We start from the raw sequence: 17,500 nt of genomic DNA on the forward strand, positions 1-17,500 counted from the left end.
AGTAGCGTTTCCACACGTGTCGCTGCGCCGCCTGTAGTGTTTACGGTGTCTTATGCTATAGTGTTGTTTACGTTATCTTTCCAGCTGTTGGTTTGGTATGGTTGTTTGTGCTAATGTGATACCTTGCGGGTTTGTTTTTTTTTTTTTTATATGATACTGAAGCATTAGTAATTCTCGTAATGTTGGTGATAATGAAATATAATGATGGTAAAGAATTAGTAATAATGAGTATTGTATTTTTTGTTATTACCGATGCTATTATTATTATGTTGTTGTTGTTATTATTATTGCTATTATTGTTATTACTATTATTGTTATTATTATTATTATTACTACTATTGTTGTTGTTTGTTGTCGTTGTTTTTAGTATTATCGCTTTTACTATTGTTATTTTTTATATGATAATTATATTACTACTACTAATAACAATGATAATATAAATATTATTTTTATTTTTAGTTATTTATTATTATCATAATTATCATCATGATTATGGTAGTACTACTATTGTTGTTACCATTATTACCATTGCAAGTAGTAGTGGTAATAGTAGTGATGGTGCTGATGAGGATAGTGCTGATGTTAAAACCAGTAACTGTCATTCATCATTTCTGTTACTATGACTGTTGTTATTATCAATTGTCATTCATCTGTTATTACTATTATTACTGTCATTCGTATCATTATTATTATTATTATTTTTTTTTTTTTTTTTTTTTTTTTACTATCAATTGCACAAAGAATAAAACAGAAAATACAAACTGTATATTATTATTTGATTAGAAAGATTGTATTTCTAGAACTATAATTGTAAACAAACTATATGTTCTTTTTTTTTTTTTTCATTTCATCTACAGACCTAACAAAATGTCAGCACAGAGGTATCAGCCTGACACGGTGTTTTGGTCCAAAGTCTTACATAATAAGGAGGCAGATTTTGCCCCACCCACTCTCTGCCACACCCCTACTTGGTATCAACTTGTCTGTGTTACTCTTCATATCAAAGCCCAGTCCTTGGTCAAAGTAAAACCTCAGTTAACTAGGTTTTGGCTTTATACCGGATTTCTGTTCAAAGTTTTACCTAATTAGAAGGAAGGTTTGGCTCCTCTGATTCTCTGTCACACACCCTTACCCTGATGTCATTACCTTGTGTATGTTATTCCTCATTTTAGCTCCCCAGGGTCACAGGGGGTTGAATGCATGAAGACAGACAGACAGACACACAGCTTCATTTATAAGATTATTATTTTTCACGTTGTTTTGTTATTGTTATTATTATTATTGTTATTATTATTATTACTATTATTATTACTATTATTGTTATTAATTGTTATTATGTTATTGATGTTATTAATTGTTATTATGTTATTATTGTTAATCTATTTTAGTGTTATTTTATTACTGTTATTATCATTATTGTTATCATTTTATAATCATTAGTTATCATTTTCTTACTGTTTTTTTAGTACTTTTGTCTGTATCACACTCCCACATATCTTACCCCCCCCCCCCCACATACACACACATCAGACGCAAGCAAATAAACACACATAGAACGAAATGCACTCGGAATTCAGTTGTTAAGATCCGTAATGCAGTGGCGTCCACGTGGCGGAAAATCGACAATGTTTAAATTAAACACTCATGGCAAAAGGAGATTGATTGACAGTGAAGAGGCCAATGTGGATTTTCTCCTTTTCTTTTGCATTTTGTTAATAAATGAATGAATAAGTGGTATTGTGACCATAATGGTGATGATGATATGATGGTAATGATGAGAGGATAGTAACATGTTAAAAATAGTGATATTAGTAATGGATTATAATGATAATGATATTAGGAGTGTTAATGATTGTTATAATAATAACGGTGATGATAATAGTAATGATAATAATAACAAACATCATAGAAAAATGATAACCATAATAGTGGTAACATAGTAATACTAGTGCTATTACTACCATTACCATTACTATTACTACTAATAATAATAACGATGACAAAAACAGTAACAATAAGAAAAAAAGCACGAACAAAATTAGCCAACGGGTATCCCTTATGTAGATTTGCATATTTCAGGTGCTGGTGGTTCTGTTGTTGACGTTAGTGCCTCGGCCCGGCCCCCTGGAACCGCGTCCTCCCTGTATACGTGATAAAGCGGCTCTCGTGAGGAAGCTGGTTAACAAGGTAAGGCCGATTTAACGTGGGGGGTGTTGATTTTGTGTGTGTGTGTGTGTGTGTGTGTGTGTGTGTGTGTGTGGGACTCTTTTGGTTTTACATTGATTTTTGGTGGTCGTTGTGTGTGTGAGTGTGTGTGTGTGTGAGTGTGTGTGTATGTGTGTGTGTGTGTGTGTGTGTGTGTGTGTGTGTGTGTGTTATGTATGCTTTGGTTTGTGTAGGACGCATTTAGACGATAAATTCTACGGTAAAAGACGCCACAATTGACTTGTGATATGAAACGGGTGTCTATAGCACTTGGCCATTAGTTCTCTGTCTTATTTTCTTGCATCTCAATGTAGAGGACAGTGATAGCTATGTATAATACCTGTATTAAAAAGGTACTTTGAGGATTGTGAAATAAATAACGTTTTATTTTAATAAATGTAAACAAAACGAAATGTTTCTTGGTGAAATTATATTTTGTCACATATCACAGGATAACTACCAAGGAAAAGATATATTTCTGATCAACTTAAAGCCAAAAAAAAAAACGTTTCTAGCTGAGAATCCAGCAAATATCTATTGATTTATTTACCATAATCATATTTCGAGGACTAGGCGACCCCAGAACTGAGAAGGGAGGCGTCCTTTTCATCAAACCAATATGCATTCCAAAGCTCAGAGATAAATCATCGTCCGTTTTCTAGCGATGGATGCCTGTGCTGGAGAAGTACGGGGTGACGCTGCCCCTGGAGTGCCCCTTACATAACGCCAGGGACGTGTTCGCGCGGCAGGAGGAAGCCAAAGTCCACGTGCCGCCCCAGTGGACCTGCGGGTTTTGCGGGAAGGCCTTCTACCACGAGGCGCACCTGGACAGACACCTCGACAACCGCCACGAGGAACACCTAAATAATGTGGGTTTTAAAGAAACGATGTTTTTTTCTTCTCTTCATTTCCTTTTTTCTTCTTCTCTCTTCTGCTTTTTTCGTCTTCTCTTTCTTCATTTATTCACCCTTCTTCTCCTTCTACATTCTGCTTCTTTTCCTTTTTTACTCTTACCATGGCTAAATTTGCGTTATGCATTACAATATTCCTTGACATTAACCCACGTACGTTAACAGATCAAAATATCTCTGGCTCTTTAGGGCGAGGATGCGGTGTGCCTAGCGGACTTCTGTGACGTCATGCGGTGCGAAGTGTTGCTGGAGCGGCTCAGGGACTTCGAGGACACGCCCCCCGCTGCCACGGCGCTCGACCTGTGGCACCAGCCGCTCCTGCTGTCGTCCCCGTCGCTCCACCAGGGCCAGACGCATTCAGGTGCGCCGCATGTCACGCGACCAGCGGGTCACATGCAAATACATGGCCATTCTGTTATTATTGTTATTTTTTATTTATTTATTATTATTATTACTACTACTACTATTATTATTGTTGTTAATTATTATATTACTGTTAGATTGTTGTTATTTGGGTTCGAGGTGGTGGTTGACTAACTGTTTTCTGCCTCATAGCTATGAACGTTTTAGACGCGCTGCTCCACTTTCCTCCACAGACCAGGCGGTGGAGCGAGCCCTCCCACGCAGCCTGATGAGGTCGTCCCACGCCTCCCACCCGTGGTACCAGTGGACGCGGCAGCCACGCCTCCGGGACCCTCCTCACCCGCCTCCGCCTTCCTCCACGACGCCCCGCCCCGCCCCCGACCTGTCCCGGGACCGCCCCGACGACGGCAGGAGGTCCGTGGACGACCCTGTGGTGGTGGCAGGATGCGATGCGGACGACGCGGAGTGCGCGAACCCGCCGGAGGAGACGTACAGTGAGTTTCTGGGGTTTGTGGCTGGCCTTACTGCGCAGTGCATTGAGGTGTCGTGTTTTTCCTTAACTTTGTGATCCTGTAATAACATACTGACTATAGATTAACAATGAGTGTGCATGGTGAATATTTAACCCAGCAAGTAAGGAGTTTCCGAACTGGGTTATCCTTGCCTTGAAAGAGCTGTGTCTCTGGTGCGTGATGCACAGACGTGACGGATGTATAACGCCCACAGATGACAGCGGACAGGTGGGTGGGGGCCCGCGGGAGCTGCCTCTCCACCCGTTACACTCGTGGCGTGACACGTGTAACGAGGAACACCTGGCTGAGCTCAGGGTCAAGTGCCAGGTGGGTCGACGCTGCCTCGCTGATCTCTTTTGACCCTTTTGTGTGTCTCCCTTTTAGTATTTTTTGGTGTTACTCTCTTTCTTTCCTACTTAGGATTTCTCTCTCTCTCTCTCTCTCTCTCTCTCTCTCTCTCTCTCTCTCTCTCTCTCTCTCTCTCTCTCTCTCTCTCTCTCTCTCTCTCTCTCTCTCTCTCTCCTCTCTCCCTCTCTCCTCTCTCTCCTCTCTCTCTCTCTCTCTTTCTCTCTCTCTCTCTCTCTCTCTCTCTCTCTCTCTCTCTCTCTCTCTCTCTCTCTCTCTCTCTCTCTCTCTCCCTCTCTCCCTCTCTCCCTCTCTCCTCTCTCTCTCTCTCTCTCTCTCTCTCTCTCTCTCTCTCTGTGTCTCTCATCTCTCACTCTCCTCTCTCGCCTCTCTCCTCTCTCCTCTCTCTCCTCTCACTCTCTCCCTCTCTCTCTCGCTCTCTCTCGCTCTCTCTCTCTCTCTCTCTCTCTCTCTCTCTCTCCTCTCTCTCTCGCTCTCTCTCTCGCTCTCTCTCGCTCTCTCTCGCTCTCTCTCTCGCTCTCTCTCTCGCTCTCTCTCTCTCTCTCTCTCTCTCTCTCTCTCTCTCTCTCTCTCTCTCTCTCTCTCTCTCTCTCTCTCTCTCTCTCTCTCTCTCTCTCTCTCTCTCTCTCTCTCTCGAATCGCCATGGCCGTTAGACTAGCTTTTAATTAACTAAGTTTCGTCACCGTGAATGTACAGTCTCTAGAGATAACCACGTCTTAAACTCCACTAATGCTGCTTTGTTTTACAGCAATTGATCCAGCAGTGCATCGGGGGCCTGCTGCTCAACCTAACACTGGAGCAATTCAAGGAGGTTGAAGGTGAGTATTAACAACCGTACAGACTTTATTTGCCATACTTTCTCGTTCTTTGTAGAGTTCTGTTTCCGATAACTCTCCGCCTCTTTTCCGTCATCAGCTGCCCTGAGCCGTGCGGTGTGTTGGTACCTAACGTGTGAGAGGTATTGGGAGGCCGGTACCATGGAGCCTCCAGAGTTCCCGTGGGGCCTCGTCACTGGTTTGGTTCTCCTGCTTACCCTCGGGGTGTCCCTCGCTTACTACATCGTCTGGGTCCTGTGCGAGTGAGTAGGAGCTGTTGATTCCTCGCCAGTTGTGTGTTTGTTCTATCGTGATACCATTGTTGAATATCTCGTGTCATAACAAGATTTTTTGACGTTTTGTGCATAGCTGAAAGACCCTTCATAACTGTTCGTTTTCCCCACCTCATGTTGTACTTCTTTCTGTTTCATTTTGTTCGCAGAATTTTAGCAAACACGTTTCTTTTCTCTTTTTATTATCTCCTTCTGTAGAGACACATGAAGTGTAGCGTGCCTCCCATCCCCAGGTCGCAGGAGGGCGCCGCGGCGTCGCCCACCACCCTGCCGGAGGAGCGCCCTGGCCCGTCGCTCCGGACCTCGAAGGCGCGCCACTCCGCCGCCACGGAGTCCGAGAGCGAGTGTCGGGACTCCGGCTTCAACGAGGGCCCTCTCTACCCCGACGTCAGCGACGCCAGCCACGCCTACAGCGACTATGACGGCCAGTCCTACCGCTCGCGACACTACTCGGAGGACTCGAGGCTCTCCTACGCGCCCGACGACCACGCCCACGCCCATGGCCACCCGTCGTCCAAGTACTACATCACGGAGGAGCGCATGTTCAACTACGCCACCACCTTCACGCCCAACTACGAGCAGCGGCGACTCAGAAGGAATCGCTACAATTATCTCGACGACTACGACGACTACCAGGACCTGGGCGAGCACGACAAATACTACGACACCTCGAGTTTAAGTCAGGAGCAGAGCGACAGTTTCATTTACGTCTCATACCCACCTGAAGTTAAGAAAAGATTCACGGAGAACAGGTGATAAAGAGACGAGGTGTTTTATCGTTGATGAACACAATAAAAAGAGAAAACAGAAAAAGAACAAAAGACAATTATATGGGGAGGGGGGTTGATAAACATTTAGGCTTGTATCTTCCATGAAGTTTATATAGAGTGATATATCCGTTAGTTGGTCGGTGTAAAACTCGGCAAGGAGTGCGGCGAGCAGATGATCTGCGATGCGCCCGAGGAATAAAGCCGTAGAGATATTGTCTCAAGGACTGCCGCAGGACCGCCATGAGGTATGAGGTGTTTAAGACGTTTATGAGTCACCTCGCCTGTTTCTAGCCATAGAGACTCTGGAGCTTGTGGTTGTACAGTACATTCCCATGTCTTTCTTGGTTCACAGTTATTTCAAGCACGCTGTGTTTGACGAACTCCTAATGGCAGGAACAAGGGCAAGCGTTAGTGAGAATTCTGAGTTTGTGATGAGGAGATAAACGAAATTGAAAGACAAAATACTATAAAGTCTGTAACGATGTTGTAGATGAGATAGATAACTTGCCGTGATCGAGAAGAAATAACAAAGACAAGTGTTCCAAACAGACAATAAAACAGGAAGCGATCGTGAGCATACATGAGCATACATATATATGTGTATTGACCCCTTTGTGGATATATATATGTATACATAATGAGTCTCACCAATTTCCCTTTTTTGTAAAATCTAGTTTGTTCAAGTAGTGATTTTGTGAGTGAGGGATAACGCGGTAGAAGTACAGGAAAATACATTATGGACCAAATATAACTGTTTCATGTTAGACGATGAAAATAAGCATTGCTTACTAAGGCCTCTAGGGGCTAGGTGCTCCCCCTTCCCTGACCAAGACTCGGTAGGACTCTTAGACATTCCTTGAGCTATAGGGTCTCGTAGCGCCCGTGGATGCAGCGGTCCAAGGGGCGGATCGTGCAACCACTGCAACGCGCAGTAAGAGAGCTTTTGTCCCAACAGTGCTGTCTTCAGATAGTCTTGCCCGTAGCCTGAGACGTAGCATTGTGGTGATTACGAGCCCTCCCCCTCCCCCTCCCCCTCTCTCCTCTGCCTCTCCAGCCTCCCCTGCAGAGGGCTCGGAGAGGCGCTTCACTGGGGGCGCCCTTCTGGTCGCGGGCGAGGAGGTGTGCTTAGATCATATTTTTATATTTGGAAAGTACTCCCACTGCATAGACTGTTTTGTTGTCCGAGTACAAAGTATAGAGAACTCGTGTTTATGATTGTTTATGATGTTTATATAAGCTGGTCGGTGGAGTGGACGGTAAGGAAAGACACATGAATCTCGGTAAGATATTGAGGGAGCTGGTCACGTGATATGAATAGCAGGACTAGCTTCAACCTCGTGTGTTAAGGGACATGCGTCGCCGTTTGTTCCGGGAGATTAGAGGGAAAAAAACTGCCTCATACACATTGCAGTGAAGAAAAATAATTTCTTCGTAGCCTAGTATTTTTTCACGTTGTTTATAGACGTATATACATATATATATAAATATATTTTACAAGTGGGCCTACTTTAAGAACCTGCTGGTTCAACCTCGTTGTGACACCGGCGTGATCGTCTCCTGGTAGAAGTTTGTTGCTCATTTCAACCGAGGCCAAAGAACCGTGAGTTCGCATGCTGTTTCTTTTCCCGCGGACGCTGTTAGTTCGGAGTGTTGTTGCCTGACGTCTCGCCTTTGGTTCGAACACCACAGTCGGTTTGCGGTTCACTTGTTCGAGACACTGATTCGAATGTGGTTTTCTTGTCGCCAGATGGATCACGAGATGTCACGTAGGTGGGGGACGAAGTGATTTGCATAGGGCTATTTTCATAACCTGTTGAAGAAGAAGAAAAAAAAAATGTTCTTACAATCTACTGTTTTTCACATTTAATGTTTCGCCCGTTAGTTGCGGGTTCTTACTTTTTCTGCGGTCCGTCCTCCTTCCCTGTAGGCCCAGGATCTGCCCGTCTTCTAGACTTTGTGTACATAGATTGAGAGTAGGACGGCAAGATCTGTAGTCACATTCAGTAGAGTTAACAGAAACCAAAGGCTTTTGGGGTACCGTGCTTGTAAACACTTTGTAGCTTCGCTTGTCTTCCGTCGTGTCAGAGGGACTGTCAGAATAGAAGAATCAGTTTTTATTTATCTATTTAGTACTCTTTGATATGAAGGAGTTCGAAAGGAAAGAGACAACCCGTAACTAAAGTCCTTTATATCTTATTAATTGGATTTATGCATCAAGTTCTGATATCCCTGAATTATGGTCATATTTATGGTCATGCACCTTAGCACTTATGAAAGTACCAACGAAAAGTAAACATTTCTATCCGCCGGAAACACGATCGCAAAGAAATGAAAGGTAGACAGACGCACCACGTGTCTCGAGCGACCTCCGTCTGACACGTCGGCGGACAAGCGAGAGAGAACATTCGCGCAGTAGCTGTGTCGCCGCCGAAGATACTGTGTAGTTGCAGGATAATTACTTTTAGATTTTGGGCGGCATTTTCACATGGTAGCTATGTAACCAAAAAAAAAAAAAGATCATTACGATAAATCATGGACGTCGAAATTTCATATGCATCCATTCCAGAAATTCTCGAAATACTTTTTTTCATTATTATTCTTTCTCTTTAAATTTTTTACCGATCGCGTTGCGGAGTGAATACTCGTACGAAACCCAGAATAAGACAAACAAATGATCTCTCAGCAATAAGTAAGTTATGGTTGTACGATGGCTGTGACAAGAAGGACCTTTTGGGAACAGTTAAGTCGACAAAGGTGCGACGAGTAGGACTGTGTGGTGTTTACGTAGGACAGTGAGTAGTAGAAGACAGTAATATCGACTCTTATTATCAGACAAAAGAACTGCAATTATTTCGGTTTGTGGTTTAGTTCCAGGAAGCATTAGTGTATGTATAAGGATATTTCTTATAAAGTCAATGAGATTAAGGAAAGGATTGATGCTGTTACGCGCACATTATGAGGATGTTTTATGAAGTACATCACATGCCAAAGAAAGGCTATGCTAAGGTATGTCATTAGATTTGAAATAGAAATTAGAGGGAATTGGTATCTGTGAAACGGGAAGCATACTGGTGACGTGCAGAGTTCTTTTATGACACAAGGTAAGGAGGTTGCAATTGAGGGTATATGGCATGGTTTTGAAAATTGGTGTGAAATTGTATAAATGCGAATGGCAAGAGAGAGCAATGACAAGTTGAAAGTAGGGAGACCTTTTCTACCTTCAGGGCCTTTATTTCGAACACTTCACTACCCTCTGTTCCCGTAAATCTTCTCCCTACCACGTTTAACTTCTTTGAAGAAACAGATGTAAGGATTATGTGTGTGAAAAATAAAAACTTCCTCGTGATGAACTATGTATATAATGATAAGCTTGTGACTGCCACCTGGCAACTGGTCATCATCGGTTGTCGGATCTCATATTGTTTTCAAAGTCGATGTCATTTTCTCCTCTTTTTATCGATAACCCCTTTTTTAAGTATATGTTTATAGCACAAAAGTGGAGTGCACGCTACTGCCTTTATGTACATACACAGACAAGCACCTACACATAAGCTGTCACACAAACATTACAATGTCATTCTTCCCAAGACACTCTCTTCCTTACCTTACATTGCGCACATATTTATTGCCACGTTTTGGACAATATATCATCTCTGCAATTGCTAGATTGACACAGGTTTGTGATCATCATCATCATAATTATGGACGGTGTCTTGGTATATTATATATTTTTTGATGGTTTTGAAGGTATGGCTATAATTGATATTATTGTTACTATGTATGTATGTTTTTTCACAGTGTTCCAAAAATAGAGCACAGTGGAGAGATCTCTGTGCTTTTTGAAGACTAGGTAATCCGTTGTGAAATTTCTTATATATGATAACATCGAAATCTCATTTGAGAATGGTGTTAATCACTGACATTAAATGGTATCATTTCATTGGATTAATAAAACGCACAATTAATTAGATACTGTGAGAGATTTTATTGCGTGCACGAAAAGGGGGTTAGAATAAATGTACCTGTTTAATATTTACACATAGATTTAAGTTTCATTTACCCTTTTTGTCTTATATTATTTACTTGTTTCTATATACTTTATTTATTTATTTTTCTTATTTTACTCATATTTAAGTATAATTTTACCCGTTTTTTTTTTATTTCTTTCTTTCTTTCTTTCTTTCTTTTTTTCTTTTTTTTTTCCTTTTTACTGAATTTTTTTACCATGTGACACGGGGGCCGAATTTTTGGCAAGCACAACAGAGCTCTTGCGATGAAGTGGACGTCTGGCGAATGGAGAATGTATGTTGAATTTGAAACATATTACATACACGACGAACATGTCATGACGTAATGGCTTTTATATGCGTGTGAGAAGCGCTGGAGCTGTTCTTATTTTCTTTAGTTTCGATTCTTTATCTAGGTGGAGAAAAAGAAGAAAAGAAAGGATGAGGTTGAAAAGAAGATTAAGAAGAAGAAAAATATATATTTTTTTCGATCTGACATGTCATCGCGGCCATGTTGATTTTTCCCGCGCAATCTCATGGTATTCACTTTATACCATTTTTGGACTTTTTTTTTGAGCGCAATGTAAGTTATCTATTCTTGTTTGTTTGCGATTAAAGACAAAACGAAAGTGGTCGTTCGCTAACAAATGTGTTTGGGAGTATGTAAATAGCAGAATTACCTGCTCACTGAGATCATTGTATTTGTGATTTTTCTGTGCTTTAAATCTTTTCAATTTATTATTTTTATACGATTATACAAAATGTGATCTAATCGTCATTGGTGTAAATGTGTGTTTTCGATGTGGTGAACTCACTGATAGATATAATGATATAAATCATTTGTTCCGCGTGTCTCGGACATATTGGATATAATACGTAGTTTATTTTGCCGCGGACTTGAGAAAATATGCTTTAATTGTGACTATTTTCTCCCGTTACTGACTGCCTATAAACATTTTGAGAAAAAAAAAAAAATAATAAAGCCAAATTTTTGATTTCATGTCAACCATCATGATCAGGTAATAATCAAAATATTTGCCGAAATATCGCTACCTCACAAAAATTACGAGACTATTAAGATTCGTAATGTCGAGAGAAATAATAACAATACAAAAAAAAAAAAAAAACATCGCTGGCTTGCGTAAATTTAATTCGTATATTTTGGTGTTGTTTACAGCTGTAGATTACGAAAATATGTCAAAATCCACATACTGTGTGTTCGTGTGTGTGTATGTGTGTGTGTGTGTGTATGTATGTGTGTGTGTGTGTGTGAGAGAGAGAGAGAGAGTGAGTGAATAAATGCTTACTTGTGGACATATGCCAAGAAACACAAATTATGTTTTTTTTCGATATGCTGTGAGAATTATCGGCTTCTTATTTATATGTAACCCTCTGGGCTCAAATGCACAAACCCCTCAATGTCGCGGGGGCTTTGCAAAAAATCAATGACCGTCGAATAATATTAAACTAAAAAACTACGTAAAATTGATAATATACCTATTTGATGTTTCCGTAATAGTGGACATTAAAACAATGACAGATCGGACAGAGCTAAATGTAAGAATATTGACAATAATAAGGATCATGATTATAAAATCAAAAAGACAATGTAGATTTCTAAACACAAGTCAGTGTGTTAGAACAAATCAACACACATACATATCTGTATACATTTGGAGGCCCATACATAGAATCTCTGTTATAGAAAAAAAAAAAAAAAAAATTGGCGGTAGTGATTTTCGTACGGTAAATTGTTACAAGAAAATTGTTTTCCACATCACATAAAATGTTACATATTGTCACTAAACGACCTGTCTTTAATATATGTAGTCTGTTTATCAGGTATAATCAAATGTTTCACCTTGGTAGACGGAGACAAAACATTATTCAACCGTTAAATGTAAAGAATACTTGTCTTCTGTACTCTTTCCTCATATATTACTAGCTAATTGACGTTTAAGGTGTAAATGAGACCGATCGGCTTTAAACCAAATTTGCATAAGTACAGTAACTGACTTTACAATTAATGCATCTGGGCCCGGGCAGTGTATATTCATGTATTGTTTATTAGAGCGTATATCCATTAATTTCTTGATTGAAACAGGAAAACAAACATTGAGTGAAGAGGAGGACTTGTCCCGAGACCAGAACAAAAATAACAAGTAATGTTCATATCAACATGTGTGTATTAGTGATCATTGATACCGGAAATACTCACCGAATGGATATCTCTTTCTATCTATCTATCTATCTATTTCGCTCTCTCTATGTATTTCGCTCTCTCCCTCTCTCTCTCTCTCTCTCTCTCTCTCTCTCTCTTGCTCTCTCTATCTATCTATTTCGTTCTCTCTATATCTATCTTCAATCTATTTATTTTCCTTAGTGCGTAAATTGCATACAAATCAGGTATATAAAGAAAAAAAAAAATACCTAAAAAAAATCGTTTGATGATCCGTTTATTTATAAACTAAATACCACGAAATCTACATAGAGTTGAATTAGTTTTTACAAAGTTATTGTCACTTTTTTTTTCTTTTACATCTTTACCGCGTATTATAATGCTAATTGACATTTTTTTAAAGTAGATAAATATAAATAAACGAATTGGACACTGATGAATGACTATCTTATAGAAAGGAAAAGTGTTTATTCTTCTATTATAAAACAAGGAGAGGATAAAGCTTGGTAATCTTCATATGGAAAAGCATAGGCCAAAGATGTCAGTTCATTGTTAGTGGCGGAAGGGTTATACATTCTTCAAGAAGGAAAATGTCAGTGAAATTACAGATTCCACGTAAAAAAAAAAAAAGACGAGGAATGTTTCGAGCAAGCCAACCTGTCTTGAAAAAGGTTTCATATTAAGGAACTTCTGGTTATGATAAATCAATATACAAGTGTTATTTTATTACTGTCGATTTCTAATGTGTTAGTGAATTTACATACATCTGTCGACAGTGTTCAAGAACGCGATTACTTTCGCTCATGCAAAATTAATTTTCTTTTTTTTTCGAAATATCGATGTTCATATTTCTTTTTTCTCTAAAAAATAGATGACCAAAATGTCTAGTATGTCCAAGGGAGAAATCTGAAAAAAGGAAAAACAAAATATTACAATATTATCATACTGGTCACTCTAAACTAAAATAGTAATAATAATAATAACAACAAATGAAGTGCAAGGACGGATATGCAGGTGATCCAAACAAGTTTTTTTTTTCTAAGCCGGTTTTCGAATTTTTCCTTCGGAAATTTTTCCCAATTACACTCCTATTTAACCTTTGTTTGATGTCAGATTATATATCATAAATTGTACAATGATACCAGTTACTAATAAAGGAAAGGCGAGTTCGCTGAGATGTCTTGTTTGCAATTTTTTCTCTTCGTTTCCTTTGAAAAAACTGAATATACTGCATTAAAAATCAGAGAACGACTGCTCATCACAATAATAACTAATATCACACACACACATATACACACACAAACAAATCACACACACACACACGCACACACACAAACCACACACACATACACACACAAACCACACACACACACACACACACACACACACACACACACACACACACACACACACACACAGACACACACACACACACACACACAAACCTCACATACACCCCTTCCCACACACACACAAAGCCACTCACCTATAACTGTGAAGTTAAGTCACGCATGATTCCCTCGTAAACACCCAGGAGCTCTGCAGGGTCGTATTCACACAGGGTGTAGTGAGAGCAGTCCTGCCCCGATAAACCTCTCCACACTGCTTCATCATAGTCACCATACACTGTGCCATTGCTGAGTCCTTGTCCACTAACACAAATAATAAATAATAATAACAGATAAATATACAAATAAAAAAAAAAAAGAAAGAAAAGAAAATTCAGACACCCGTAATTTGACAAACAAAATTTCATCTTCAGAAAAAAAATACACATCAGAGAAAAAGTCTCACGCAAAAGGCTTGAGAAGAGCCTGCAATAAGGGTGATGTCGCTCTCTCTTGACGCGCTGCCGCACAGAGGAGTTTTCGCCCACAGTGTTTGGTGTCGACTTTCGCTGTCTGTTGGGAAGGGAGGGATCTGTTTGAGTTGGCAGTAATGGTAGTAATAGTAGTAGTAGGTGTTGTAATGGTGGAAGTAGTAGTCGTACTAGTAGTAGCAGTAGTAGTAATCGTAGTAGTAGGTGTCGTAATAGTGGAAGTAGTAGTCGTAGTAGTAGTAGCAGTAGCAGTAAGTGGTAGTAGTAGTAGTTGTTGTAGTAGTGGTAGTGGTAGTATTAGTAGTAATATTAGCAGTAATAAGTAGTAGTAGTCGTAATAGCGGTAGTAATAGCGGTAGTAGTCGTAGTAGTAATAGTAGTAGTTGCTATGGTAGTAGCAGTAGTAGTAGTAGAGAGAGAGAGAGAGAGAGCAGAGACACAAACATAAGAAAGACAAACAGAAATATAACATTAAAAAAATCAAACAAACAAACATGCAAAGAAACGAAAACAAAAACAAATCTCACCTCATCCAAAATAGTCTCGAACTCGGGAGCCTCCAAGACCTCCAGACTCCTACGCCCTCTGTAGTAGTACCACCCTCTGCCTCTGTACCTCTGGCCTCGTCCCCGGTGGCGGCCAAGGGCGTATCCCTAGATTGGCGGAGGGGGTAAATGCTTAAAAAAAAAATCCCTGTCTTTTCTTACGGGAAAGTGTGTAAGTGTAATTTATACTAAAGTGCAGCAGGAGAGAGAGAGAGAGAGAGAGAGAGAGAGAGAGAGAGAGAGAGAGAGAGAGAGAGAGAGAGAGAGAGAGAGAGAGAGAGAGAGAGAGAGAGAGAGAGAGAGAGAGAGAGAGAGAGAGAGAGAGAGAGAGAGAGAGAGAGAGAGAGAGAGAGAGAGAGAGAGAGAGAGAGAAGAGAGAGAGAGAGAGAGAGAGAGAGAGAGAGAGAGAGAGAGAGAAAGAGAGAGATAGAGAGAGAGAGAGTGCGCACGCGTGTATGTATGAGGTGTGCGTGTGTGCGTTTAACACTTAAGAGTAACCGCATAATGCATAACAAGCTAAAAACAAACCAATGGCAAAAAAACAAAATTAACAAAATTAAACTAAATAGAGGTTTGAAATGAAAGCTGAAAGTGAAGGTCGGTTCTCTATTCAAATAAGATTCATTCAGCAGCTGAATCCAAGGTTAAAGACATAACACATGACGTCGAAAGTGAATGACGCGTATCACACTGCTTCAATATATATATATATATATATATATATATATATATATATATATATATATTATATATATCGACTCGAATCATAAATTTTAAAACAATATACAAGTTCAAAGCACAGTCAACTACATTTTGCCTTATGACCGATTCAGTTACTCACCCCAAAATCTGAGGGAAAAAAATGTAAGCCTACCGTAGCCAAGGCTCCAGCAGACCCCAGGAGGCCTATTCCAGCGAGGGTGGCCAGGGCGTTGGTCGTGCTGATAACCAGGTTCTGGCAGCTCGTGTCCTCAACGTTTAAGGCCAACACCACAACACAGACCCAGAGAAACAGCCTTGACCATGACACTTTCATCTCGTCTGTGGAAAAGATGAAACGTGAGTTATTCTCCTGTGATAGGCCTATTGGTTTCAGGTAAGGAGTCTATACTATGTTTTTCTTTAACTGGTAAATTATAAGGTACTGTTATGAATGGATACACTAACGGAAAGAAGGGAATGTGCACTAAATGATAACCAGTTCGAAGTTAAAAGTGTTTAGACCAAGATTCTATTCGAACCCAAAAACGTAAATTAATTAATATTACTATCATTATCATTATTATTATTATTATCATTATTACCATTATCATTCACTAATATCGATCAGGAAAAGTAACCCTTTGTAAAGACTCGACCTTCAATCGTTTTACGGAAATTTGTCAGTTGGTTAATCAGCCGCTAAAGCTAGAAGGCGCTAACCAGTTCAGCTGATATACTGAAGTCTAATTAGGTCAACTTTATTATTATCTCGCATTTTTTTAATGTCTTTTTCGTCTTTTTTTCAGTTATTTCAGCCAAATGTTTTATGTTCGGTAATCTCTAGTGGTCGTTGATGAGAAATAATAAAGTTTCATTAGCCTTATACAGTAGCTCCCAACTTTTCCTATGACTTGGACACCCAGGAAATGTTTGAATAAATCATGTACCCCTGACGAAAAGAGCATTGCATTTGAATACCGCAGTGTAAATACCAAATAGCAATATTTTTTTTAGTATCACACTTCAGCCACATACTACACTGGATGTGAACAAAGTCACGATTACGATTTTTTTTTCCGTAAAGCGGAATTATCTACCCTATGCTGTCAAAAAGATAAGGACAAGTGAGCCCCTGGTCTAACAGGTCGAAGTGCACACTGCGTGAATATGTCTCATATAAATACCCACATATAATTATCTCTATTATAATGCCAACTCCTAGTAACAAGTTCCACAGCAGCTTTTCAAACACTACCTTAATCAATCTCAGGTGTTTCTGCCGTCTTCTCAGAGCACCCGACTCTTCCAATCCCCAACGTACAACTAAGCGTCTTTACTAAGCACAAACGCCACGGCCCTCAAGTTCGATTGTTCTCCAAAACAATTAGCTTCGATAGTGAGAGGGAAGGAAGAAGCCGACGTAGTGTGTGAGGGAGAAGGCATCAAAGTAACGCTTTGTTGACAACGCTGCAACGACCAGTAAGACTTTCCTATTCGAGTGTGGGAAAGTTTGCAATGCCAAGCTGGGTGCAATGAGGGTCTAAAGATTTCGTTTTAAATTGTTTTTAAGCTATTGGTAACACATTTCTCATAGTGGGTAAAACCTTCGAATGCGGACATGGGTTCACTATCATTTAGGCTTTTGGGGAATTTCAGAGACGAAGAAACCAGCAAATCCTTATAGGTCGCTACTTAAACCAGAGCTTCAGTAAAAGAAGCTCTCGCGACGTTACCTTCGACCCAGCTGAAGTCTTCTAAGAAACTAAACAAGGTTTCTACACGAAGTAGGCGAGTGCGGGAATTGCAGACTGTCCTCCCGACGGTTTATTTTATCGCTCTGTGAAGATTTTTAAACAAACACATTCCGTCATTCACAGACACGCTCATGCACGTGGCGAAAAAGATAGTATGAGTAGAAAATCTGTTTCGCTACCTCCTGTGACTCAAATCACTTGAATTGAAGTATGTCAATGTTTAGGGATATATGAGGGATACATATGTGTGTGTGTGTA

At 40.1% G+C, this 17,500-nt stretch overlaps 2 protein-coding genes across 2 annotated transcripts in view; one reads left to right on the plus strand and one right to left on the minus strand.

Moving 5' to 3' along the window:
- LOC125041421 overlaps positions 1 to 10,278 on the plus strand; it is a 10,476-nt gene extending 198 nt beyond the window's left edge. The window contains exons 2-9 of the mRNA XM_047636369.1: positions 2,080 to 2,187; positions 2,868 to 3,074; positions 3,306 to 3,477; positions 3,713 to 3,973; positions 4,206 to 4,318; positions 5,107 to 5,176; positions 5,274 to 5,436; positions 5,700 to 10,278. Coding sequence (XP_047492325.1) covers positions 2,080 to 2,187; positions 2,868 to 3,074; positions 3,306 to 3,477; positions 3,713 to 3,973; positions 4,206 to 4,318; positions 5,107 to 5,176; positions 5,274 to 5,436; positions 5,700 to 6,222 — 1,617 coding nt within the window. The 3' untranslated portion in view covers positions 6,223 to 10,278. The remainder of the gene's footprint in view (positions 1 to 2,079; positions 2,188 to 2,867; positions 3,075 to 3,305; positions 3,478 to 3,712; positions 3,974 to 4,205; positions 4,319 to 5,106; positions 5,177 to 5,273; positions 5,437 to 5,699) is intronic.
- Positions 10,279 to 12,955: 2,677 nt separating this feature from the next.
- Positions 12,956 to 16,832, minus strand: LOC125041439. The gene is made up of 6 exons (XM_047636395.1): positions 16,744 to 16,832; positions 15,661 to 15,827; positions 14,769 to 14,894; positions 14,217 to 14,323; positions 13,909 to 14,074; positions 12,956 to 13,328 (listed from the first exon to the last, which is right to left on the minus strand). Exons 2-5 carry the CDS (start codon positions 15,820 to 15,822, stop codon positions 13,909 to 13,911), a joined length of 561 nt encoding a protein of 186 aa, XP_047492351.1. The 5' UTR covers positions 15,823 to 15,827; positions 16,744 to 16,832; the 3' UTR covers positions 12,956 to 13,328.
- Between the last annotated feature and the right edge of the window lie 668 nt (positions 16,833 to 17,500).

This window comes from Penaeus chinensis, chromosome 30 (genome assembly GCF_019202785.1).
Source record: "Penaeus chinensis breed Huanghai No. 1 chromosome 30, ASM1920278v2, whole genome shotgun sequence".
NCBI classification, from domain to species: Eukaryota; Metazoa; Arthropoda; class Malacostraca; order Decapoda; family Penaeidae; genus Penaeus; species Penaeus chinensis.